This window comes from Ursus americanus, chromosome 2 (genome assembly GCF_024610735.1).
Source record: "Ursus americanus isolate L20-20 chromosome 2, mUrsAme1.1.p, whole genome shotgun sequence".
NCBI lineage: Eukaryota > Metazoa > Chordata > Mammalia > Carnivora > Ursidae > Ursus > Ursus americanus.
The window spans coordinates 69,472,544-69,498,525 of record NC_142128.1 but is presented as its reverse complement, the minus strand read 5'-3'; the positions used below and the strand labels follow the sequence as shown (position 1 = coordinate 69,498,525).

At 55.9% G+C, this 25,982-nt stretch overlaps 1 protein-coding gene across 3 annotated transcripts; it reads left to right on the top strand.

Annotated features, from left to right (window-relative positions):
• Positions 1 to 3,834: 3,834 nt before the first annotated feature.
• On the top strand, positions 3,835 to 24,680 carry INAVA (innate immunity activator). 3 transcript variants are annotated; one of them, XM_087857368.1, is made up of 10 exons: positions 3,835 to 4,010; positions 10,056 to 10,204; positions 10,971 to 11,095; positions 11,631 to 11,747; positions 12,487 to 12,709; positions 17,337 to 17,390; positions 18,241 to 18,451; positions 18,674 to 18,847; positions 20,853 to 21,525; positions 22,842 to 24,680. In XM_087857368.1, exons 1-10 carry the CDS (start codon positions 3,850 to 3,852, stop codon positions 22,932 to 22,934), a joined length of 1,980 nt encoding a protein of 659 aa, XP_087713494.1. In that variant the 5' UTR covers positions 3,835 to 3,849; the 3' UTR covers positions 22,935 to 24,680. The 3 variants fall into 3 exon arrangements, with proteins under 3 accessions (XP_087713494.1, XP_045643852.1, XP_087713498.1); XM_045787896.2 differs by lacking the exon at positions 3,835 to 4,010 and having other exon boundaries at positions 10,012 to 10,204; XM_087857372.1 differs by lacking the exon at positions 3,835 to 4,010 and having other exon boundaries at positions 10,090 to 10,204; positions 20,853 to 21,465.
• Positions 24,681 to 25,982: the final 1,302 nt, after the last annotated feature.

The following is a 25,982-nucleotide window of genomic DNA, read 5'->3' as shown; positions in this document are numbered from 1 at the left end:
TCACCTGCCTGCAGCCAGCCTGCGCCCAGTCCAGAGGGTTCTGGCCCACACAGGCAGATGCCAACAGGCAGTGCCCCTCCTGTCCCTGCCCCCATCTGTGAGCTGCAGGATGCGGTCAGGAGAGGAAACAGGGCCTCGGGCTCCGAGTCATTCTGGGGTTTCCAAAAAGCTTCTTGCTGAGGGCATCGACAGGGCACTGTCTGGGCCACTGAGAATCCACTCTTTCTCTTCACCCAGCCCACAGAGGAAGGGGGGAGGGGAGGGAGGACAAGGTGAGCGAGCCTCATCTCTGCTAGGCCCAAGAGCCTGAGGACACCTGAGTCAGCAGGACCAGGGCAGCTCCCATGGGCAGGGAGGGTTTTGGGGCACCCCCCCCCTGCAGTATGTGGGGGAGGGCTGTTCCCAGCATAGACCTGCAGCTGCCTAGCCACCACGAGGCTTCCAGAAGCTAAGCTATGGGGTTCCCAGCTTATTCCCCCTTCTCCTCTCCAGCAAGAACTCAGAAAGTTTTTCCCAAGACCCCTCCACCACTTCCCAAGACTAACCATCTGATGGAGAAGAACTGTGGCCCCCTCCCACCGAAGTGAGAAGGACAGAAACCTGTTGGGTGCTTGGTGGCCTCTCCCAGTGAGCACCCCTCCCCCTCCTTCCATAGTCTGAGCTAGTTGGTTCCCCGTGAGGGCTCTGGTTTCTGCTTCCAGAACACCTGCTTCCCCAGCCCTGGCTTCTTTAGACCCTGCTCAAACCAGTCCCAGGCTCTGTGCTCAGAGCCATGTGGCAGCAACTCAAGCTACAGCCTAAGGAGTGCAGATACATTTTGCTCCTTTTGAATTTTTTAATAAAAGAATCAAATGTGTACAAAGCAGAAGATTTCATATAAATATTTGGAGTTCTAGCTTTTGTTTTAAAAATAGAAGCCCTTTTCTTGTGACCTTTGCAGTGATGGCTGCCCTGAGATAGAGCCTCAGTGTTGGAATTTGCCATAGTCTCCACCATGCCCTTTTGTCCACCACACACACACACGCCAAGGCCGGGTCCACAAATCAATCTGATTCTGTTCTGGGCCTGCTGGAATGGCCAAAACTGCTATTTTCTCAAGCAGAATCCTGAAGGTTCAGGGGAGCTCCAGGGAGCAGGGCATCCAGCTGCTCTAGGCTGCAGGGGTCTCACGTAGCCTGGGCTCCTGCTTCCTGGCCATGGGTGGTATGCGGATACGTTGAGGCTAGAAACTTGGGCCTGGGCATCCCCCCTCGCAGCCCTGCTGAGGTCTCACTACCGCCCCAGAGCACTGCATGAATAGTGTTCAGGGTCCTGGCTGCTCAGGACGCGCACTACTTTCCTTCACATTCCCAGGTCATCACACCTCTTTTTCCTGGCCTCCAAAAGCCACACCTCTGCCCTTGAACCTCAGGACCCCGGCATTGTCTCAGGAGGCTTAGGGCTAACACCTTCAGGAAGCTTCTGCTTTCCTTCCAGAGAAGAGGGAGGGGTGAATGGGAAGGGAGAAAGAATACAAATCAATGTTTCAACAAACTGTCCCGTTTCATGAGTAATATAATAATGCTTACCTGCAAAGGCACTTTACCTTCTGTCTACCCCTTAAATGTTCCCAGAATTCCACCCCCCCCCCACTCCCTGTCCTTTTCTCATTCGACACACCCTTCCTGGGTGATTTCACCCACTCCCAGAGTGGCAGCCCTGTAGCGGCTCCCAAGCCCCTTTCTCCAACCTTCCTTGTGCTTTAGAGCCCTCTCCCCATCCCCCACCAGGCTGCTCATTGGACATCACTTCAATGTCCTCAGGTGAACACATCTCATGCTGAAGCTGGGAACCCCTTGACTCATCCCCCTTCCTACCTGCCATGTCTTTAGTCAATCAGCTGTGAAGTCAAGCAAGGTCCATCTCCAAACAGCTCTGTTTCTAAACTCTCCCCACTCCATTTGCTCATTCCTCAAAGTGACCTAAAAGTGAGTCAGCCTAGGTTCTGGACTGACAGTTTTCAGTAGTGTGATGGATAATTTTATGTGTCAACTTGGCTAGGCCTGTGGTACCCATATATTTGGACAAACATTATTCTAGATGTTTCTACAAAGGTATTTTTATTTTTATTTTAAAGATTTTATTTTTAAGCAGTCTCTCCACTCAACATGGAGCTCAAACCCAGAAGCCTGAAATCAAAAGTCACACACTCTACCAACGGAGGCAGCCTGGCACCCCTCTGTGAAGGTATTTTTAAATGAGATTAACATTTAAAGGAACAGTAGACTCAGAGTAAAATGGGTGAGCCTCACCCAAACAGTTGAAGGTCTTAATAGAAAAAAAGACTGACCTCCTCTGATGAAGGAATTCTGTAAGCAGAGTGCCTTTGGACTCGAACCGTAATCTTCTCTGGGTCTTCAGCATGTCAGGCCACCCTGCAGATTTTGGACTTGTCAGCATTTCCAATAGTGTGAAACAATTCCTTAAAATAAATCTTTCTTTTTCCATCTCTCTCTCTCTCTCCTTCTCATACACACACACGCACACACACACACACACACACACACGTATATCCTATTGATTCTGCTTCTCTGGAGAACCTTGGCTAATACAAGTAGCCTCTCTTCAGTTTCAGGATAAAAGTCTTAAATCTTAGCTAGCCCACACAGCTCTTCAGTCAACTTAGCTCATACAGTACCTTTGTATAAATGAGAGAAAGTCACTGCCTCTAGGCATGACCAAGGCACACAATTTGGTGGGCAGAACACGGGTGAGTCCTCCCTCTTAGTATGGTACACAACCTGGACAACCGTACAAAGCTACTCTGCTTCCTGAGGAGCCTCTGCCCGCCACTTTAGCCGTGGCTTTCTTTGTTTTCATTCTTTTCCCTCTTCCTCATCCTACACCCTAAGTTCCTTGCAGCTCCCAGAACCTATGGCGCTTCTTTGCCATTATGCTTTTGTATATCGCGTCATCGCTGCCTCAAGATCCTCCTTACATCTCCCAAATGCCCTTGGCACTGCCTTCTCCAGCTTTGCGACCCTCCGTCTGGCCCAGCCTCCTCTCCTCTTCTCTCTCTCTCTCTCTGTCTCTGTCTCTCGGCCCTGGGTTCCAGCCCTTACTTCATCGATACTATTGCTACTTGATTACTCGCCTCAACTGGGGAAGCATCCGGGGAAGAATGTGAACTGTGATCCACCGTGCTGAGCACTAGTAGGTGCTCATTAAGTTCCCTGCACAGCCGAAAGCGTGAAGAGTGAGTGAATGAATGGATGGCTGGAGGCGCACGAGGCTAGCGCTAACAGTAGGAGGCGCTCCCCAGGAGCGGGCTCCTCTCCTTGCCGGGCCCGAGTTCCACCAGCCGGCGCCCAGGAGGAGGACTGGGCTGGGGCCGGAGGAGGGGGAGGCAATGCCGGCTGCGCCAGCGCGCTGCTGCGGTGCACAGCGAGGGAGAAGGAGGGGAAGGGGCCTGCGAGGGAGGGGCGCGGCGCCCTCTTGCCGGCTTCTCTCATTCTTTCACCCCGGGGTCTCCAGGAATGGAAACGGCCCCCGGCCAGGCGGGAGCGCGCGGATGAAAGGCGGCCCTCGGCCGGAGAGCGGAGCCTCCTCCCGCCCGGGCGGCGGAAACTGGCAGCGCCGGGGGTGTCCCGCCACGCCCGCGTCCCAAAGCGGGAGAAGGGGGCAGCTCGCCCCCTCGGACGGGGTTCCCCCAAGGATACTCATTCCTGCTGGCATCTTACCACCCCGGCACGGGGCCCCGCCCCGACTCCTGGCTCGGACTCTCGAATCCCTTCTTGAGTCTTTCCCCTCTTTCCTCTGGACCTTGGTATGCCCCAGGGGACAGATGTCTTGGGATCTTTAACATTTGGGATGCTGCAAATGCCGAAGTTAAATGAAATACCTCCCGGGAGGGAAGGCCGGGGGGAGACTCGGGGAGAGAGGAGATGGCCTGGACAAACAGGTCCTGAAGCTGCGAGGCAGGAACGGGGGGCGCGGGGACAGGCGGGCGTCGCCAGAGCTCCATGGGACAGGTAAGGGGGAAAACTTAGGGGGACGCAGCGCGGGTGAACTGGGGGGTTCAAGCTCCTGAACCCATGGTCTTCGGCCTTAGCGGAGCTGGCCCTACAAGGAATGGAGTAATTTACAAAAGGGGTGGGAATTTCAAGTTCCTACCCAAAGTGCACATTTCCGACTGCTCAACCCCTCTCCTTCGACCTTCCCCATGCCTGTGGATCCCCTGGCCAGGTTCCGGGAAGCCAGAAAGCAGCCAAACAAAAGGAGCAAAGTCTGGGGCCGCCTGGATGCGGAGGGCGCGGTGGGGGAGGGGAGCAGGGTGGACCGGACAAAGGGGCTTTTTTAAGGAGAGCCTAGAGGTCTGATTTCAGGGCGCATTCCAGGCTCGAGTGGAGTTCTTCTGTCTAGCCCACTCCACCAGCGCCTGCTGGAGGCGAACACCTTTCCCAGTGGGAAGAGAGAAGAGCAGAGAAAGGAAACAGTTCAGGAGCCCTCTCCCACCCGCCTTCGCCTAGAAGGTCCCGGGCTACTAGGCTTCTTTCTGCTCTGTTGACTCCCGTGGCTGACCATTCCTTTGTTAATTCATTAAGTGGGATTTTAGGAGTGCCTGAGACCGGACTCGGCTGGGTGCTGGTGGCAATGTCAGGACGGTAGGATGGGGCCCTTGCTTTAAACAACTTCCAATATCATGTATTAGAAGAAACTTAAGGAATGGACTTTTAAAAAACGTTGAAGTGGATGGCTACAGAGTGTGGAAGTTTCCTGATTGGGGGTTTGTCCTTGGGAAGTGAAAACCCGAAAGAGATAGAGTTTTTCTCCTTTCAACAATCAGATTCCAAGTACTCTCTGTTCAAGGAAACCACTTCCTCACCACCAAGTCGTGGTCTTGGTGTTGATGCTTCTGGGGTTTGGGGCAGGGCATTCATCAGTCCCCCAGCCCCCTAGGCCGGCTGGGAGGGAGGCAGTGAACCCCAAAGTTCCCAGCCAGTTTCTGGGGTTCCCACCTCCCTTTTGGTATTTTGAGTTGACAGGCATGGCAGACAGTGAGATCTGTCCCATTGGAGCTGCGGTTCTTGGGAGAGTTGGTTTGCTATTCCCATCCCAAACCTCATCTTCTGCTGGTCAGGAAATGCTGCATGTGAATTTGAGGGAATGAGGGGGTTTTGAGAATTCCAGGGACTCAATGCAGTGAGTGGATTATCTGTGTTTCTCTCCTCTGAGCTCAGAAATGGGGGGGTTACCTGATGGCGGGGTTCTTAACTGGTCCTGAGCACCAAAGCATCTATGGATAGAATTCAGAGGATTTGTGAACTTAGATGGGAAAAAAAAATATTTCTATTTCACACCAACCTTTAACAAAAATTTAGCATTGCCTTCAGTTACAAAGGCAAGAAACCATAGGCAGTACCTGTGACTTTGCCCTTAATAAAATTCACAGTGTTACATCACATTGCAGTCGTCATAACTGTGTTGAAGTATTGTTCACATTCATCACTTCTATGAAATTACCCACTGCTGGATCCTGTTTAATGTTAATAAAGAGGCATATATATTACCATGTTTTTCTGTTTTTAGAACTGTATTTCAATATAATTGGTTCTCGTAATGATTCTCTTAATTTCATTTTGTGCATTAAAATACATGCTGTCAGCTGGTTCTAGAAACTTCCATCAACCCCCACCTGGAGCTGGGGGATGGGCAAGGTGGAGGAAGGGGACCAGTTACACTGAGTCAATCTCTCTGTGCTTGTCATTGAAAGAATGTGACAAGGCTATTGGGGGATGGGGAGGACTAGGGGGAGGGAAGGGCTGCAGGCTCTTTGGGAGACCAGACTGAAAGCTGGCTCCACATCACAGGAGGGGTCGCCCCCTGTTGGGGCCCCTCAGTCTCAGCTTGGGGAGAGAAGGAGGTGGTCAGCCCGGAGGACTCTGGGGCTAGCACTGTTTGGAAAGAGGGTGTGCACAGGAATGTAAAGGTGAGCGGGGTCTGTGTAGGGGCTGGGACGGGACATCAGTGACGCAGCTCAGCCCCACAGGAGATGTTTGGTGGAGCAGACTTCTTCCACCATCCCAGCCCTGGGGAATGGGGAAGGGGATGGGGTTTGGAGGTATGGGGCTGGAGGAGGGCAGCAATCCAGAGAGATGTGGAGGTGCCGAAACCCCAGGGTTAAGGGGCACAGTGGGAGTAGCAGAGAGTGGGAGAAAGGGAGGTGGTGGGTTGAAATGTTGAGGGGTGTCGTCCTTAATCTTCAGTATGTCTCTGTGTTGTCTGTGGCGTAACAACAGGTGGCCTTAGCCCTTGCCTCTCCCAATGAAATGCGCCAAGTTCTGAACTGTTTTTGGTTTGCTTGAGGATCAATGTGGTGGGAGACCTGGAGGCTTGCCCCTCATGTTTGGGGAACGGGCTTAGATGCTGGGGTCACAGTGGCTCTCCTGTGGAGCAGGGTCCAGGACTGGGGTTCAGCATAGTCCTCCAGGGACCCTATTGAGGGATGGATGTAAGTAATAGGTAGGCCTTGGTAATCCTGGGGCGAAATGTCTAGGATGGAAAGAGAACACCACCCTTGCTTTCTTTAGGACCCTAGAGCCTTCCCATAGGGAGTTCCCTAATTACTGCCTTGCCTGAAGCTTTCTTAAGCCTGATTTGGGAGAGACAAAACTCAGGCCTTGGTTTCCATTTCAGTGTGTGGAAAGAGCAATGACCTATTCTTGTCACTTTGTCAATTTCCTGCTGGTATCCCCATGGACAGCGGACTTTCACCCTACTTCTGGGGTCTTGCAAGCCTTGATTTCTGGAAAGGGAAACTGAGGGTCAGGAGGGCAATTGTGCACCTAACAGCTCACCACATTGCATTATTGTCCCTCGAGGCCATGAAGATGTGACCCCTGTTGCCTTCTTCTGGGGTTCCTCCATGGGGAGCCCCTTTCTCCCTACTCACCACACACACACACGCCCCCCCGGAAGTGCAGAGGCCCAGGAGCTGCCTGCTGGCAACAGCCACAGCAGGATTAGTTCAGGGAAGGACTTGCTCACCTGCTCCTCCCCTCTGACTCAAGTCATAACAAGTACCTGGTTCCCCTGGCCCGGCAGGCAGCCTAGGAGGAAAGGCAGGCAGGCCGGCAGGCGGGACCAGAGGGAGGGGCGGCCGTCGGCAGCAGGCAGCGAGTGGAGAGCTGGAGCTAGGTCAGAGAGAGCACAAGGGGGGCTGGCCAGTGGCCTGGGACACCCTGAGGCGGCATGCGAAACCCCTCAGCCCCCTGACCTGGGAACCGGGGGTGTTTCTGGAATCCTGGACTAAACCCCAGAAGCAGGTGAGGGCAGGGCAGGGTGGAGCAGGTCTTTGGGGCTGAGGGGCAGGCTGGCGGTGGGGGGGGGGGCGGCCTGCCGTAGCCGTCACCAACACTCCCTTCCTCCTTGTGTCTCGGGCACAAGATGATTGGGGGTGCTGGTGGGCCCAGATGAGGAGCCCCTTGCCGTAGTTTTGCTGTAGTTCCCAGGCCTTAGTCTCTACTGGAGAAAGGGAGAGGCCCAGGAGTGGCTTTGGGGGCACACTGTGATGGGGGAGGGTCCTCAGTGGCTCAGCCTGAAGGACGCTGCGCTGGTGTTTCCCTTCCTCCCTCTTCGCTCCTTCTTTCCTCCTCTGCCTTTTTCCCAGGGACCTTGTTCAGTCAGGTGGACTGCTTCCTAGGACCCAGGACTGGGGCTTGCCGCAGGGGGCTAGAGGGCAGGGAGGGATTCCTGCGTTGGGAAGGGGTTGGGCATGGGCCCCGGAACTGCCTTTATCTGAAAGCAATGCCTGATACATCAGGCTCCAGAGACTTCTGTCCTGCTGGTGGAGGTGGGAGCTGCGCAGGGTCCCCACGGTGAGGAGGGCGACGGCTACACGACCGTGTGGAGTTCCTGCCCAGCCCGACATTGTCCACAGGGGTCCAGAGCAGGGAGCCGGAAAGGGCTTTCCCTAGACACTGTCTAGTCTTTGTGCCTACGAGGGAAGAAGGCCCAGCCAGGCCGGAACTAAGACTTGACCCTCCCAACTTTAGGTCCTGTGCTCTTTGCTCTACTTGGAGCCTTGAGTTAGCCCGGAGTGTGCCCAGCATGAGATTGGGGCCACTGTGAATGCCAGGGCCAACCCCTTGACCCTGGCAGTGAACGCTGGAGGAGAGGGGGTGTGTCAGGGGGCTCTCCTCTCACACCCACCCCTCTGTTCCAGTGACCCCATGCCCGGCAACAGTCAAGGAGGGAAGCAGGGCTGAGTTATCACAACTTCTCAAGGGAACGCCTTCGTGGTTAATAATTAATTAGCAAGTGTGACTAATTAATGGCTTCACTCCCACATTACCTCCTTCCTTATCCAAAGCAAAATGCGTTCACGGTGCTAGCTGAGAGGGCCTTGCTTCCTAGCTCTGGCAGGGCCCTGCCCCTAGCTGCTGGGGAGGGTTAGAGGATACCTGTGGCGGGTGGGGGCTGGGTGAACTGCCTGCCCCTCGGGCCAGCTCTCATCTCTGGAGGGATGAGGGTTCGGGAGCGATGGGCCATGCACTGGTAGCTCTCCCACTAAGTGCCCTGTTCTGGTTTCCAGAACATGGGCCAGTCTCTCTCTTCAGCATGTTTGCAAAGGCCCCACATAAACTTTTCTTCTTTCTTTCTTTTTTTAAATCCTATCGTCCATTCTCTAGACTTTCCTGGAGATTTGGAATTCCAAAGTGCAGGTCCATATTGTTTCCAGGGCTATGTTTTTAGTGCTGCTCATGGTACTTCGGTGGGCTCTGTGGTTTACGGAGGTCTGTAAACGTGCTCCATCATTCCGGCTCTTCCAGTCTCAAGAGGCAGAGGTCCTCCTGGGGACCGGGCTGTCAGCAGTCCTCTCTCCCTCTCCTTGCCTTGCTTTCCCAAGGCCTGCCTTCCTCGCCGTTGGCTGAGGGTGGAGGGGCGGCGCCCACCGCCTCCAGCCTGTGGCCCTGTGCCGTGGGGAGGCAGGATAAGCTCCAGACAGAAACTCAGAAGGACTTTTGGACTGTTGCTCAATGGGCTGACTCAGTGAGGAGGTGGCTGGGCTCTCCTTCCAGACCGCCTGCCTCGGCTCCACCCGCCCCTCCCCACCCCTGCTCCAGCCCACAGCTGCCAGGCCCTGGCCAGCCAGGACCCTGAGCAGAGGTGTGGGCTCGGCGAGGAACGAGAGGGCGAGCATCAGGTGTTGTTTTGGCCACTGGTGCCCAGCCGGGCCGATACACACTGTGATTGAACTTGTGCCACCCGAGTGCTCTCAAGCCCCAGGGAGCCAGAGGAGTGGGTGGTCTCAGCTCCTCCTTGTCCTCGGGCAGCTTCCGCTCTAGTCACAAGTCCCACCCTGCCCGTGACCCACACACACACACACACACACACACACACACACACACACACACACTGGGTCTCCTAGACATAGTGGCTTGGGAAATATTTCAGGGCTCTGGGACAGCTCTCTGGCACCTGCCTTTGGATGAATACCCTGGTCCAGAAGGCAGGGCAGCACGGGCTTTGAGGACCCTGGAGCAGGGGCTTGGCTGAATACCCAGTCCCCGCCCACTTCTTGAAGTGCTGTCTGTCACCCACTGGGGCAGCAGGACAGGCTTCATGCCTCCTGGGTTCTCGAGCTGAGGATAGCCCCATGGGGACAGTTGTGCCCCAAGAAGACATCTCCCCCTCTGCTTTCCTTTCCTCCTGCTTTGTCCTCCCACCCATTTTTCTTATCATTTTCCTTTTTTTTTTTCCTTTTCCTCCTCTTTCTTGCTCTTTTCCTCACCCTTCTCCGCAGTCTCAGTGGTCCCTGTGGCCACTCGGAAGGAGGCAGCAGGAGGCTAGGGTGGGCCCAGAGACCCCCCCCCCCCCACGAGAACAGGTTTGCTGGTGAGGCCCACCGAGCCTTCTCTGCAGCACCCCCAGCACTGAGAACCTCCCCCACCCCAGACTATCCCAGAAACCTGGCCCTCACTTCTCCCCCTGCCTTCAAACATCGGATCCTAACTTAAGCTCTGTGTGGAAACAAGGGGTTTCACCTACAGCTGGTTTTATTGTTCTCTCAAAAGCTGGGGAACCTGCAGGCCACCGCCACATCCCGGCTCAGGTTGGGAACGGTGTTACCCCTTCCTACGCTGCTCCCCCTCCTCCCAGAAATCCACCATGGAGAGTAAGGATGAGGTCAGCGACACCGACAGTGGCATCATCCTGCAGTCTGGTGAGTGGTTTGGGAAATCCCGCCCTGTGGGCCCCTAGCCCTGACTCTCCGAGGCCCCAGGCCCCAGGGCTGGCCAGGCTGAGTGGCTAGAAGATGAGTCGGGGGAGGTGGGAGGGGTGGGAGAGGCCTCTGCTGGGGGCTAGATACCCGAGGGGCTGCAGTTTTCCTGGATCGTCTGGCCTGGAGGTCTGATCCTATCTGGATCAGTTCTCTGCAACTCTGGCCCCTGTGATTACTAAGAAGTAGAAAAATTTTATCTGGCTACTAGAAAGGTCCTATCTCTCTGGTTGGCCTGAGTCTGTGGGCCTAGTCTGGTCTCATCTGACAGACGAGAAGAAAGAAGCAGCACATATGTGAGTAAGAGAGAGAAAGAGAGAGAGGGAGAGAGGAGGAGGAGGAGAAGGAGGAAGAAGTAGTAGAGGCAGAAGTGAATTGTACAGGTGGGGGGTGGGAAGGGAAGAACAACTCCGACCAGCAGCCCTCCCATCACCGCACATCGCCCAGGGCAGGGGTGGGGGTGCAGCCCTTCCCTGCGAGCTGCCTTGTTGCCACCTCGGACAGCCAGGAGATGTGTTTGTGGTTATGACACAGGCCGCAGCAGCTGACCTGTAATCTGTGGGCAGGGACGAGGCTATGTGTGTACACGCGTGTGTGTGTTTGCGCACATGTGAGCACATTCCCCCCCACAACCCCGGGGATAGTTAACAAGTGTCTGGGAGGGTCTTCCCACCTCAGCTTCCCTGAGCCGTGCCCTGCCGCCCCCTAGGCCCCGACAGCCCCGTCTCCCCCATGAAGGAGCTGACCCACGCGGTGCGCAAACAGCAGAGGGCCCTGGAAGAGCGGCTCGAGGCGCGTCTGGAGGAGCTGAAGAGACTCTGCCTCCGGGAGGCGGTGAGAGCCTCAGCCGGCCCCCCAGCCCCCCTGCAAACTTGCGGTTAACCTGAGGAGCCCTAGAGCCACATGTTGGGATGTTGGAGCTGAGGGAAGGGGACCCCGTTTGCGAGAGAATTCTGGAAACCAGATGGGGGTGTGGTGCCTGGAGTCCCTGTGTGTGCAGCATTTGACCTGGACATGGGACGCCTCAGGGACAGAAGGAATCAGCCCAGTGGGGCCCCGGGCACAGGGAGTGAAGGACAGAGGGGCTGGAGAGGGAGTAGACAGGTGCGTGTGGGACTGTAACCAGGGCCAGAGTAGATCTCTGAAGCAGGTGAGATCTGAAGTTTGAAGGAAGAGAGGAGGGAAGGTAGGGGGTGCCCTGAAGAGGCCGGGGAGAGCGCCCGGGGGGATGGGGTGGGGTGGGGAGTGGGCAGGGGCCTCGGGGGAAGGGCAGACACAGGCAGTGCAGAGCCCGGGGGCTTGGCCGTTTCTGCTTGGCCAAGGGCTGGGCAGGTGGAGAGGGGCCTGGCTGACTTTGTTTCCACCGCAGGAGCTGACGGGTATCTTGCCAGCCGAGTATCCCCTCAAACCAGGGGAAAAGGCCCCTAAGGTCCGCCGCAGGATTGGAGCAGCTTACAAACTGGACGAGCGGGCTTTGCACAGAGAGGTGAGGGACTTGAGCAGGCCGTGTCTCCCCCTTCAAGTGTTGATCACCGAGCCAGGGCCTCACCAGCTGGTGGGGCAGCTCCTGAGCACCGTGCCCTCTCCCGGGCCGTGGCGGTCTCCACTCCACCCCGTCACACCCATCAGGGTGCTTGGCTCCATGGTGATGAGGGGCTCCCACTAACCTGTAGCCCAAATGGCCGTGGGGAAGGTGCCACCCCAGGAACCGGGAGAGCTGGGAACTCGAGAGGACACTGGGTTTGGTCGCCAGTAGGCAGATCAGTTAAGAGCTCAGCCACCAGCCCAGAGAGGCAATGGCCTGTTTCAACAGCTTATTCTGGCTCCTAGGGTTGTCCTTCTCATCATGGCAGGCAGGCAGGCAGGCAGGCAGGCAGGCAGGCAGGCAGTGGGGGTGGCTTGGGCCCTAGGATGCCTTCCCCATGGTGTGAAAGGTGGCAAGTTTCCCCTGGGCTTGCCTGACCAACCCCTGGGGTCAGGAGGGAAAGTGTCCCCCTTTGGTTCCCACTCTGCCTGGCTCAGGGGGCAGGCTGGTGGGTGGATCCCCCTGCCTGCTTCTCAGGCCGACAAGGTTGCTCTCGGGCACCTCCCACCACCCCACCCTCTGGCCCATGGCCACGGTCACAGCTGTCTTCTTCCCGGGCTTAGGTTCAGGATCCAGGGCGTGGGTTCGGGACCCTTCTCCGTGTCCCCTAGTGAGCCCCCTACCTCTCCCCCCTCCTCAGGACCCCCTGAGCAGCCTGGAGCGGGAGCTGGCCCTGCAGCTGCAGATAGCGGAGGCAGCCCGACGCCTGTGCCGGGAGGAGAACCTCAGCAGACAGGCCCGGCGGCAGCGCAAGCATGCCATGCTGCAGGAGGAGAAGAAGCTGAGGGAGCTGGAGCGCTGCCTGGGTGAGCAGCGGCGCACCAGTGGGCCCCCTTCTGCCGCTGCCCTGCCCCTGGGCCGAGGTGAGCCAGCTGCGCCGAGAGTCCTGCCCTGGGCCATGCGCGAGCTTATGTGGAATGATGGCAGGTGGCGTGGCTCGGGGCTGCTGCATCTGCCTTTGTGCCCAGCACTGTGTTTAATGTTCCAAATTAAGCTTTAGCTAGGACACCTGCCTCTTCGGTCCGCCTCTACCCCATCCTGGCCCTCTGCAGCCCCCACACGCCCTGGCAAAGGGCTCCTCCATCCCCTGAGAGCCTTGCCCCCGTCTCCTTAGAAAGCATCCCATTTCTTCCTCATCCTCCGCAAAATCCACTGCCCTCAAGAAGGCCTCCTGGGCAGAAAGGTGCTCTCCAGGCTGACTCGGACCTTATTCCTAGGGTCTGCTCAGCGGCAGTAGCCAGGGCTGCCCTCCTGCCCTCCAGGCCCCAGGGGCTGGCGGATGTGGTCAGGAAGCGTGAGGCCTCTGTGAGCCTCGGGCTCTGAGCTGAAGTGCTGCCCCGGGGCCTGTGTCAGGCTGCTCAGAGGCCTGCTGCTGCTACTATGGCTGCTCTCCGAATCACTTCAGGGGCGCATAGCTGCTTGTGGGGTGTTTAGGGTGAAATCCAGCACCATGAATGCCACATGCCACCATCGCTTCAGTATCTAGAACCACCCTGGTCACCAGGAGTCCTCCACTTCTGTTCTCCACTCTTATTGGGCCTCTGGTCTAGTCCCTGAGCCCCATGGCCCAGAGACTTGGGCCTGTGGGGTACCTGGGAAGGTGTCCCCATTATTGGACATCCGTGTATCTAGTTCCAATTACCCTCCAACAAGTGGTTCCGAGCCCTTCGATGTGGCTCTTGTTCTCCCCGGACCCAAACCCAGCTTGTTAGGTCGACTTACAGCCCTCCCTGCCAGTTCCCAGGGCATCATGCCCACGGCTTGCCCCGACCCCAGGCCTCTCGTGGGGCCCAGACCCCCCTGCTGCAGGGGAGTGAACTGGGGTGGGGTGGGGAGCAGTGGCCTGGGGCAGAGCTGGATGCCAAGGCCTCGATCTGGGCTTGGAGAACTGTTTACTCCTCCCACCGTCAGGCTCCTACCCCTGCACTGTGGGTTGGTTTTTCCCTGAGGCTGCTCTCCTCCCCTGGTTGGGGACGCTTGTGTTTAGAGTCTCCCAGGCCCAGTGGCCCATGCCTTGGACAAGGGGACGCTCTCAACACAGATTGCGGGAGCCCCACTGCCACACGCTGTCTCTAACGTAGGGGGGAAGGGCATAACCAGATCACCTCCAGCAGAAGCAGAGAATGAGGGAGGAGAGGCCTCCATGTGACAGCTGACCCAGTAAACACAGGACATGGTGCACCTGACCCAGGCTCAGATGGCCAGACTTCTCTGGGTTGCCCGGCTCTGGCCTGGCTTGGAAGCAAGACAGTACTCCTGGTCTGCAAGACTGAGATGGAAAAGATGTTCTCCATCCTCCCTCCACGCGGACAGGCTCGCCACGACTTGACAGTTCCCCCCCCCCACCCCCCCCCCCAGCACTGCCCCCTTGGAAGGAAGCTATGGGCTTGGGCATGAAAGTCGCTGAGGGCTCACTTGCTCTGTGCTGGTGGAGAGCCGGCAGGAGAGGGAGAAGTGCCCCTGACCCGGTTTGTCTCAGCGCTCCCCCCCCCCCGTGCCCCCTCCAGCTGGTACTGCTCAGCAGCCTCTCTGCTCACCAGCCTGCAGATGTTGGGGTGGCGGGGCAGGGGAGTGTCACTCTGCTGCTGCCACTGCTACCAGTGACGCTTCTTGTGGGGGCTGTGAGTAGGTCAGGACCTGCCTGGGGCTTTGGTTAACCCTCCGTGGGAGACAGGAGGCTCTGAAAACTTCTCGGCGCCCTCAGCTCAGGGGAAGACAGAGCTGTAGAGAAGAAATGGGGCAGAGCAGCTGCCTTTCACCCTCCAGACCAGAGACAGTCCCCACGCTCTCCCCCTTCAAACCCTACCTTGACCGTGGGCCTGAGGTTCTGGGCTCTGATGTCCTCCCTTGGGCGCACAGGAGGCCGTGGCTCCAGCCCGTAATTCCTGCTCTGTGGCTCCCCGCCCAGCCGTGCTCTCTCCGGAAGGAGGAAGTAGAAAGGGATTAATAACTAGTAGCTGAAAGGTGTTTTGAATTAAAAAGAAAAAGCAAACGAATAAACAACAACAAAAAGAGAAAGAAAGAAAAAGAAAAGGAAAGGAAAGAAGGAAAGGAAAGGAAAGGAAAGAAAAGGAAAGAAAAGAAAAGGAAAGAAAAGAAAAGAAAAAAAAAGAAAGAGGAAGAAAGAAAGAAAAGAAAAGAAAAAGCCCCCCCCCCCCCCCGCCCCCTGGGTCTCCACACAAGGCTTATTTGATTTAGGATAATTACTAATTATGCCAGGTGGGAGTAATTAGCTATACCCTGCAGGTGGCGGGGAGCAGTCAGGTGTTACACTAATTTACCATAGTGAACTTGAGGAGAAATTCCCCGCACCACGCACCTCTAATTGTAGTAGGTGCTCAGAGTGCGTTTGTTGACTGACCACACGTGCCTTAAGCAATGCTGTCTACTAGAATTTCATGTTCTGTATCTGTCCAATATGGTAGCCGCTAGAGGGGCTCCTGAGCATTTGAAATGTGCCTGGTGCGATCGAGGACCTGAATTTTTAATTTTATTTCGTTTTAATTAACATAACCCCAGGTAGCTAGCGGCGACCTGCTGAACAGTGCAGCCTTTGAGAATGCTCAGTTTGTGGGTATGATCTCTACAGTTACCTCCCCACCTGGGGAGTCCCGTGGCCACTGCTAGACCCAGGGCAGGGCAAGGTTGATCCAGGGCTGGGTCGGAGCAGTGTGGCTGCGACAGGGAGCAGCCCTCAGGAGCGGCTCGTGTTTGGTGGCAGACAGACGTGCCCCACCCGTGCCTTACCTCTCCAAAGGCAGTGGGGTCTCCAGATTACCCTCTTTGCAGTGCACTTTTTTTGGCCAATGATCTGCTTGTTTTTGTGAAGATTAGGGATGATCGGACACGATGTCTTTCTTCCCAGACCACATAGTCAAACCGAAGCACATGACTCTAACCCCAGCCGCGTCACTGGGCCATGATAGTACCAGTCCCACAATTTCTTCAACTTGACATCTGTGAAAAACAAAACTCTCTATTCTCCAGGGTTTTGTAAAAGATCAGAGGCAGAGAACCAGAATTCAATGAAAGGGTGTCTCCTCATTTGAACCCCAAAGCGAAGGCTAGTAGGAGCCAAGCACAGCGTGAAAGAGCTCGCCACTTGGAGTGGGCCCAGCTCCTTGGGCAGTATGCCCTACAGGGTTTAAGAACTACTCTGGGTAGAGTTTTTATTTCATTTAAGTTGTGGAGCAAAGGCTGACAAACTTCTGTAAAGGCTCGGAGAGTAAATATTGTACGGGCTTCATGGGCTATACAGTCTCTGTCACAGCCACTCAACTCTGCCCTTGTGGCTCGAAAGCAGCCAGACATTACGTAAACCAATCTGTAGCTGTGTTTCAGTAAAACTTTATTTATAAAAACAGTTCACTGGATTTGGCCCAAGGACCCCCAGTTTGCTAATCCCGGTTATAACGGATTTCAAGATGGCTGGAATTGTTTACTTTTCTTAGAACTTTCTGGATAATGACTTATGCATTAGATGCCACTAATAGGAGGGCCGATAAATGGTAGTGGTGATGAGCCAGACTTGGTCAGACTGTCTGGGTATGAATTCTGACTCAGTCATGTTTTGGTAGATTGACCTAAACCATGTTCCTCAATTCCTTCTAGCTTCGGTTTTTTTTAGCTGTTACATGATGATAATAGTATTTACCTTCCATGGTGGTTGTGACCATCACCTGAATTAATATATATGAAGAACTCAGAAAAGTATTGGCACAATAGAAATTCTAGCTATTATTAATGTCCCCTCATCATCATTATCAAACATAGTTGAAAACACTTTGTGAATTCCATTCAGGTCTCTTTAGGAGGATTCTCAAGGTCTGAAGTTTCAGTTTGTTCAAGGGCAGTGGGAAATTGAAGTTCCTTCGGATTTCTTGGGTCACAGCTGCTGCTAGGCCATGCAGAAATGTCATACTCTCATTTCCTTCAAGTGACCTGCCATATCACCAATTGAAGAACCTTCCATATCCAGCCAGACCAATGTGAATTGATCCCACAGCTCAGATTCCCGCTTTGCACTGCTCTTGGGGCTGGTAATGCAGGATTTCTCAGATTTGGGGTCCTTGAATTGTATTTATGATCTCAGAAGACTGGAAAAGTTAGGAAAATAATTTTCATCCCAAGGGCCTTCCAAAATGACACTTTGCCTTTCCCTTCCACCGCCAGGAAACCCTGCCAGTGGAAGCCCTGGCTTTTTTGACAGATGGGGAAACTGAGGCCCAGAGCATTGAAATTGCTTATTCAAGGTTGCATAGCTAATGGCAGAGCCAGGATTAAAATCAGGTCTCCTGTCTTCTCGCTCCTAACTCCTGATTTTTTTTTCTACTTCCAAGTCATAAACTCATATCCAATGTAGTATTTAGTACACAGTTGGTATTTCCTGATAAGGGATGTTATCAGGAAGGGGTGGGGTCAATGCTGCTGGCTAACCCAGATCTGTAGGTTGATTTCCTCACCTCCTTCTCTCCCCTTTGACTTTCCCAGAGCTCAGTGCCTCAGATGACAGCTCCCTATCAGATGGGCTGCTCTTGGAAGAAGGTGAGAGGGGTAGTTTAGGAACTTTTGTCAGGGCTGGGCTTCTGGAAGACGGGGGGCTTTGGCAGAGTTCACTAGTGAGGACTTCAGTGGAAAGTGGAGACTTAGTGAACTAGTGAAGGCAGGGGTGCCGGGCTGGGCTCAGGGTCTCCACTCCTGCTTGATGCTAATTTCTATGTGCCCCTGCACATGTTCTTTTGAGGGTGGGGATGCGCTGACCCTTTCCCATTCTAGAAGTTCAATCATTTTGACAGGGAAGGAAAAAAAGTGAATTCTAGCAGAGCCTATAAGATCTGGGATGTCCATGTCTTTGCCCTGGGACATTATTTCAACATGCAGCTGTCAGACCCTAAGAGCCATCTGGCCACAATCATTGCCCTTTTTGACTAGAGGGTAGCACTAGGGAAGGAAACACAGTCAATAGATTAAAAAACCCTGTTTATAAACCCTAAGGATGCTGGGGGTCAAGGTGGACCAGGAGGATAGCGCAGTCCTGCCTAGGGGAGTGCCCAGGTCAATAAGGGAATAGCACACATGGGCACGGCATGAACAAGAAAAATCAGTAAGCAGGAAGTTAGCTGCAGACACGGTAGTAAGAGCAAAGGTTAGAAGGTGGAATAATGTGAGCTAAGAAGAGTCAATCTGGGGAGGCTTCTTGGAGGAGGCAGGTGTGAAACAGCTGTGAGAGAGAAGTCCCAAAGGAGAAGAAAACATCTTCGAGTGTCTGGGCCTGGAGCCACAGCCTGGAGCAGCCAGACAAGCAGCCGCGGGAGGGAGAGCAAGGCACGGGCCACGGAGGTTCTTGGGCCAGTTTTCCAGCCCCCGCCTTCACCAGGTTCTTTTGCCCCTGCAGAGGAATCCCAAGTGTCAAAACCTCCCCCGGAGTCCCCAGCTCCACCTTCCCGGCCTCTCCCACCCCAGAGCCTCGAGGGCTTGCAGCCAGCAGGACCTGAGACTGCGGGCCTGGAGCGGGCCCCAATCCAGAACAGCCCCTGGAAGGAGACCAGCCTGGACCACCCCTACGAGAAGCCCAGAAAGTCTTCTGAACCCAATAGCGAGTCCAGGTCAGGATGGGGAGAAAGGCAGGTGGGGAGTAGGCGGGAGCTGTGCTTGGGTGGGGCAGGAGTACAACAGGGTAAGGCATGGGAGACTGCCCCTCTCCTTAACTGTGATGGTGGGAGGTATGAGTTTTGGGGTCCCCTTCCACTATGCCCCCTTCCTCTGCACAACTCGAGCCCCTCAATGGAGGCATTCTTGCCCCTGACCCGTCTCTAATCCTTTTGCAGTAGCCCAGCCACCACGCCACAGGATGGGCCCAGTACGTCCAGCCTGTGGCTGCTGGAGCCTGCCTCCTACCACGTGGCTCCCGTCCGCAGTATTGCTGGCCAGTGGCACGGCCGCACCAGCGCCCCTGCGACCCCCGAGATACAGGGGAGGAGGGGCCCGTCGCAGTCTCTGAGGTAAGAGGTCACCCCGTAGATGCAGGGGGAGGTGGCACCCACTAGGGACAGCTTGCATTTGGAGAGTGGTGGCTTCTAGGATATAGGTGGGACTGTGGGTGATGCGTGGCTGGTGCTGTGGCTTCTCCATGGGATCCCTTCTTGGGGCAGCTCTCAGTAGAGGCCGTGCCACCCACAGTCAGCAAAACCAGAGGCACGTCATTCGTGAAGCAAGCTGTTTTCTGCACAACACAATTCATGTTTTCTCCCCTTAGCCATATTCTCTGATGGCAAGAGAATATGGAACTTGGTAGATACTTCGGCAATTGCCTACGATTGTTTTGTTATCGGTCACTGGCAATGGGTGGTTCACTTTCTCAATTGATGTGCAGTCGATTCTCACTATTTGCGGTAGTTTTATGTCCCATAAAGTCACTGCAAACACTAAATTAGCAATACTGAACCATTGCTCCCTGGGAAAATATCGGGTTAGGCTCCTGAGAGCTTCGGGGCACAACACTTTTGTCAACTGATCAATACATATCCTTGTTTAATGTGTGTTTCTGTTTAAAGACACCTCATTTAATATACATTATTGACTCATTAACACTGAATTCCTGGCCGATAGCACTCTAGGACATGCTGGAATAAAGCTCATCTCATATGTATATTCCGCAGAAGGCACACCCATAGCCTTTCTCCACTTAAGCACACCAGACTGCAGCACTATGCTTTGGGGCCGTTTTAAACAGGGATGTCACCAAGAGAAAGCACAAAAATACGAAACACGGGACACTAAATCGACCGTGGAGAGGATACTCGTTTATTGTATGAAAGCCGAAACGAGAAGTCAGAGCACTGCCTTGTTCTGTCTCAGTTGAGAACGTGCCTGGTGGGCTTCTCACAGTTTTCACCATTCTGTGCACGTCCGCAAATGACCACAAGTGTTGTGAGTGTTGATTTGGGGTTACAAATACATTTTCGCTGTGGGAGATTTTGCAAAGACAGAATCCGCAAATAATGAGAATCAATTGCGTGTTGTTTTCCAAGTGTTTTCCCAATTTTCTTGGTGATAGTCTCAGTGACAGAGCTAGGCCAGGCAGTGTTGGCTGCACCACATGAAAGCCCTGGGCATGATTGCTGGGTTCTTCTGTCCCTTTACATGTGCTTGTCAGGCAGCGCTGGACGGGCCGGGGGCGGGGGGGTGGTGCGCAGCTTGGGACAACTGCTCTCCAGTCAAGCAATGAATCTTTTATTTTATGTACTTCCAGGGCTAGGTGACAAACAGTGCCTTTCTGCAGATCGGTAAAAGGCGCCCCCCTCTGGGCAGACACAGCCCCACCACAGGGCATATTAACCCTCGAGGGCTGGGTTTCAGCCCCTGTGAGTCCTGGGCGGCTGCCCTTCTGAAGGGCCAACCTACAGGCGGCTCCCCTGTATTAGTTTGGTGGTGCAAAATACCCCAGAGTGGGTGGCTTAAATGACAGAATTTCACTGTCCCACAGTTCTGGAGGCTGGAAGTCCAAGATCAGGGTAGGGTTGGTTTCTTCTAAGGCTTCTCTCCTTGGCTTGTGGATGACCGGCCATCTACTTCCCTGACACGGTGTGCGCCACACACAGCTTTACAGGTGCAGCTTAGATACCCGACCATGGCTCCCGGAACAGATTCTGCGGGGTCGGGGACACGACCCCGCAGGGTCCCTCACGTGGCTGAAGATAGGGGACATCGCAGGGGCATCCTTGCCACAAACCGCAGAAGTGTGAATGCAGCAGGAGGGATATGGTGCATGGCGCATGAGGGCCGGGAGGGTGTCTGGGTGTTTATTTGGGGGGAGGTCTGACCCAAGACCCAGGCCTGTGAGCCATGCCTCCTCTGCCGAGACAAAGCGAGCGGCGGCCTCACGGGTTTATCTTCACCCCCCAACCTCCACCCCCACCCCAGGCCCAAGGGAAGAGCCTTGGCCTCCTGGACTCCCAGCCTCAGGGAGCCCCCCCACACTCAGTGCGTCTCCCCTTCCTCCCCCAGGACGGATTCCTTCCGGGCGGGTCCCGAGGGCCGAGGTCGCAGCGCCTTCCCCCGCCGCCGCCCCACTCACTACACGGTGACGGTGCCCGACTCCTGCTTCCCCCCGACCAAGCCCCCGCTTCCGCACCCCGCCTACCACTCCTGCTCGGAGGACAGCGGCTCCGACGTCTCCAGCATCTCGCACCCCACGTCGCCGGGCAGCAGCAGCCCCGACATCTCCTTCCTGCGGCCGCTGGCCCCGCCCGAGCCGCCTCGCCACCGCGGGGCCTGGGGCCCGGCCGGCTCGCTCTACCCCAAGCTGCTGCTGCCTCCCGGCCACCCGGCGGCCGGGCGCTACGTGCTGCTGGCCGAGAGCCCCCTGCCGCCGCCGGCCGAGTGGGAGCTGGGCCGCGCAGCCCTGGGCCGCGCCTACGAGGACGACGCCGCGCTGCTGCGCTGGCAGCACCTGGTGGCGGCCCGCGGCCGCGTGGTGCGCACGCCGTCGCTGAAGGACAGCCCCGCGGGCCGCGCGCTCAGCAAGGCGGCGGTGTCCGAGGAGCTCAAGTCGTGGCACGAGCGCGCGCGCCTCCGGAGCGGCCGCCCGCACTCGCTGGACCGCCAGGGCGCCTTCCGCGTCCGCAGCCTGCCGCCGGGGAGAGAGGGCTTTGGGCGAGCCCCGGGGGCCCGGACACAGGTACGGGAGCGGCTCCGGGGTCCCGGGCCGTCAGCGGGGACGGGCTGCAATTCTAGCGGGCCCCGGAGCAGAGGCGCGGTATGCCGACAGGGTGGTGGCTGCCGCCATCCCCAGCTCGGGAGGACCCACGGCAGAACCACTCCCCCGGGGCCTTTGGAAGGCCCTCGGGACTCCCCTGGGGCCCCTCCTAATGTTGCCTCTGGCTCAAGAGCACATACCCACGTACGCGGGTGGAGGTGATCCTGGCAGAGAGCGGAGACTTTTTTCCTTAGGGCTCCATAGATGATCCGCAAAGCAGATAAGCCTCTATTCATAATCGGAAATCCCATCCGAATTAACCCCCCAGATTTCCTGACCTGAAGGCTCAGGACAAAGGGAGTCTGAAAACGTGTTTGCGAAAGCCAGGACCTGTGAGTGCCTGTGGTTAACTTCCTCTGGACAGCTCTCCACACCTCCGGGCTGAGAAGCAGGGTGGCTGATGGTTAAGGGCACAGACTCCGAAGTTAGGCTAGGGGGTTCAAATCTCAGCCCTGCTACTCGGAAGTGATAATGATTGGCCAGCTGTCCATCTCGGCGGGCCATGACCTTTAAGTGAGTTATTACGTGTGAAATGATCAGAATCGTGTATAGTAAGTGCTAGTAAGTGGTATTACTCTCTGTCAGGGACCAGATTGGTAAGATAGAGCACTCTGACGTGAGGTAAGGGTGTCCACTCTGGATTCAATGGCCCAGTTTCTTCATCCCGGAAGTGGGGGTAACACAGGAGTCCTGTCTTCTTTCTCCCTGGTACGGAGGGCTCTGCAGGGGGTGTGCTGCAGAAGTTACCAACAGGCTGCTTCTCTGAGACCCATGATTCCTAGTAGGCCCAGCTGCACGTCCCTCCCCCACCCACCAGGTCTCTGGGCTGCAGCTGGCATCCTGGCTGGGCAGCAGCCTGGCCCTGGTCCCAGGCCGCACCCTCCAGCTGACGTGCTTTTGCTTTTCCCTTCCTGCCAGCTTGGACCTGTCCTCAGCCCAGGCCCAGCCCATCCCAACCTGCCCGACAGGGAGGGTGACAAGAAGGAAGCCCAGGAAAGGCGGGGAGGAGGAGGTCAGGGTGCCTCTCACACCCCAAAGAAAGCTGGAGTGGAAAATAGATAAGGGTGGTCCCTGGGGGACATAGAGCCTCCTGGGACGGGGGCAGGGGTGGAGTGGCTGGGCCCATGTCGCTGCCAGTCAGCGTCCTTAAGGGACGGGGATGGTGTGCCTGCATTTGCTGTCTGGACATTTCTACCTGGTTTGCTCACAGATCTCTCCTTGCTTCCTGACCCTGGCAGGTGGCCACAGTGTATGTGCCCCGGAGATCACCCGAAGGGGCCCCCGTGCAAGTCTTTGTGCCTGAGAATGGCGAGATCATCAGCCAGGTGTAACCAAGGCCAGGTGTCACCGCGTGGCTCAAATGCCTCGGCCCAGCTGCCAGAAAATGCCAGAAAAGACTGTTGGACAGCAGGGCTGGAGCCAAGCCCTTCCACCCTTGAGTGCCTTCTTCAGCTCCTTTACCCCCATCGCAGGTCGATGAGCCGGGGCTGAGCCTTTTTTTTTTTTTAATGTTTTTTTTTTTTTTCCAGAAACCCTGGCCTTAGGATTTATATTTGTGATTTGTCCTCAAGATCCCTATAATATGATGATGCTTTATTCCCCAGAGCTTGGTTTATTGGACTTGAGGCCTTGCCTGTCTGACTGACAGGATTTGTCTCCTTCTGCAAGCGGCGTGATGCATGAGGCAGAGGGGGCCGCGCTGGGATTCCTCACAGACTCTACCCTCTGGCTCCGAGAATGTCCCCAGAGAACAGTGCCTGTCTCACTGCAGCTGGAGGCATACTAGTGTGCCTCTCCGGCCCCGCAATTTCCCAGCTCTCTGGGTACTGTAGGGGTGTCTGGGCAGGGGGAGAATCTTCTTCCCCTTTATAACGTGCTCTGTGATGCACACATGAGGTGGTAAAGATCATACGTCCTGATGGAGTATTGTCTTCCTGGATGGACCCCTCTCTTTTCCTCACCCCATAACACCCCCCCGAGGGGCCCTAGTCACTCACCATATGCTCTCTGTGCCCCTGTGGGCTCCCACATCTCCTCAGACCTCTGAGCCTTGAATTGGAGGCTTTGCCAGCTTGTAGCATTAGGAAGACCGGGCTGGCGGCTGGCCTGTGGTGGTGTTTGGTGGAGGCCGGCTCATACTTTGACCACCTTCTCTGGGCATCGTGACGACTTGCAACCCCACCCTTCCTTCTATCCCTTTTTCATTATAGTCCTAAAAAGCAATGCCTTCCAGATATTTTTGGAAAGGTACCATGTTTGTGGCATGTTCTCATAAGAGGGGGTAGTGGTCACTGCCCCGCCGCTCCTCACCCAGCTGTTCTTCTGCCCTGACACTGGGTTTCCTTGAAAGAGGGCACATCCTTATTTTTACAAATATGGGAATACTCACTCTTAAGGGTGTTCATTAATTGTCCCATGTGCTAAGACTCAAGTAGGCCTGAAAATGGCCTGTGCAAAGACCATCCCACAGTCCCTGGGTTCTCGTCTTTGGGCTTCTTTGCCCTCAGAGCTCCTACTTTGAGGAGAAAACACAGAATGGAGGCGAGGTGGGGCTAGGGAGAGCGGAGTTCTGATTCTGCCCATGCAGAGCCTTTTCCCCTCTGAGTGCCCTGGAGTGGACAGAAACTACAAATATAGCTTACACCTCCAAGAACTTTGATGTCTGACCCCAAAGAACACAGTTCTCCCTACTGGACAGAAGGCAGTGTGGCCGACTGCACAAGGTTGCCGAGGGAGAAACTTAGGTGGCCCCTCAGAGGAATCTGGGGGAGGAGAGGAGAGCCTGAGGGCAAGCATTTCTGTCACTATGCTCTGACCCCATCCTGCAGCTCCCCCACTTCTTGGGTGGACGCTGGTCCCCTTACGTTCGAATGTCCTACTTTGAATTCTGTTCTCTTTCATTTTGTCTCGAAGCCCCTTTCACTGGTGTACAGCCATCTCCCCTCCCCGTGTCCTCCCAGGAGCCCAGAGCTCCTTTGGCTGAGCCTGGAGACATCCAAGCACCCCCCCAACATGAGCGTCCTTTATGTTAACTTATTGGTCCTGTATGATGCCTGGTACTTGGCGGCGGGGCTGGAAGTGTGTGGGTTTTAGTGCCAAATATGTCAATAAAGTCCGTTCTTTGTGATTGGTCCAGCTGACGACGAAGGTTCTTTTGTGGCAAGTTTCTGAGCAGAGGTTTTGCCCCGGATTCCTGCCTGGAGTGGCAGAGTTTCCTGGTCCCCAGCTGGTCCAGCCAGGTTCCTGGGGAGCAGTGGGAGGGCTGGGGTGGTAGAGGGAGGCTCTCGGGTTCTTTGCCTCCCTGACAGGATGAAATGAGGACCAATCCCCGCCAAAGCTCCCTAGGTCTCCAGGGCTTGAGGGGACAGGCTCTGGGAGTCACCTTCTCAATGGCAGGGGACTTTGTGGCAGCTTCAGGAGGTCTGAAGGCTTCCTGCGAGCCAGCCTGGGCCGTGGTCAGGGATGTGGGGGGCGAAGAGTCTCCTTGAAGCTGTTCTTGGAGCTCTGGACTGCCCAGAGTGGAGGTTCCCATGAGAAGCAACCCCTTCAAAGCTGGACAACTGGGGAGCTTCCTGGCGTTCCCTACAAGGTCTCGTCCCCCAAATCTGGGCAGGATTGCCAATGGCCCCTCCTTCCACCTGAGGACCAGGGGGTGGAGAGGGGTGGAGGAAAGCTCCAGCTTGGACCACCTCCACCCCTGCCCTGCAGGGGCCGCTACAGGACCTGGGAGCGCAGCGCCCCCTGGAGCCACAAAGCCCAGGAGCAGCGTGAGCCCCGGATCTGAGGTGCCTGGTGTGTCAGGTAAAATGGTCCCTGCCTGCCTGTCCCCCTCCACAGCAGACAAAAGGCAGGTGGCTGCGGGTAGGGGCGACTCCAGGCTGGCCCTGGGTGCTGAGCCCTGGGGACAGTGGGAATCTGTGGGCTTTAGGGGCTTGGCTTTCTTAGGCCTGATGGGGGGTGCTCCATTCCAGGTGGAGGTGGGTGGGGGAAGGGAAGGTGACTCCAGGGGTCTCTGGAAGACAGAGCACCCTGATGGTGGACCTGAGCGTCTTCAACTGCACTGAACTGCTGATAATGGGGTGCTTGATCCTGTATCATAAACAGCTGGATGCCTTAGGCCCAGGGAAGCTGACCGGGTGCTGGGAGTGCCGAGGGGACCGCCTGTCAGAGGAAGAAACTCCCGGCAACAGGACTGGCGGGGACCAGCTAACACACGGGGAAACAAAAGAAAGCAGGGGGCAGGGCCTTCTGATGAGGCTCGTCTCAGAACAGCCAGCAATGGGATACGAGAGTTTGGGGACCCATACGCAAAGTGCCAGGCAGTGGTCTCCTGGTCCACAAGCAGGTGTCCCTGGGCAGTGTCTGGGAGGGGCAGACAT

Excerpts from the sequence above, each read along its gene's own strand:
- INAVA (XM_087857368.1), top strand. The coding sequence starts at position 3,850 with ATGCTGCAAATGCCGAAGTTAAATGAAATACCTCCCGGGAGGGAAGGC. Across the intron at positions 10,205-10,970 it reads TGGCATCATCCTGCAGTCTG|GCCCCGACAGCCCCGTCTCC; the intron begins GTGAGTGGTTTG and ends GCCGCCCCCTAG. Across the intron at positions 18,452-18,673 it reads GAACCCAATAGCGAGTCCAG|TAGCCCAGCCACCACGCCAC; the intron begins GTCAGGATGGGG and ends ATCCTTTTGCAG.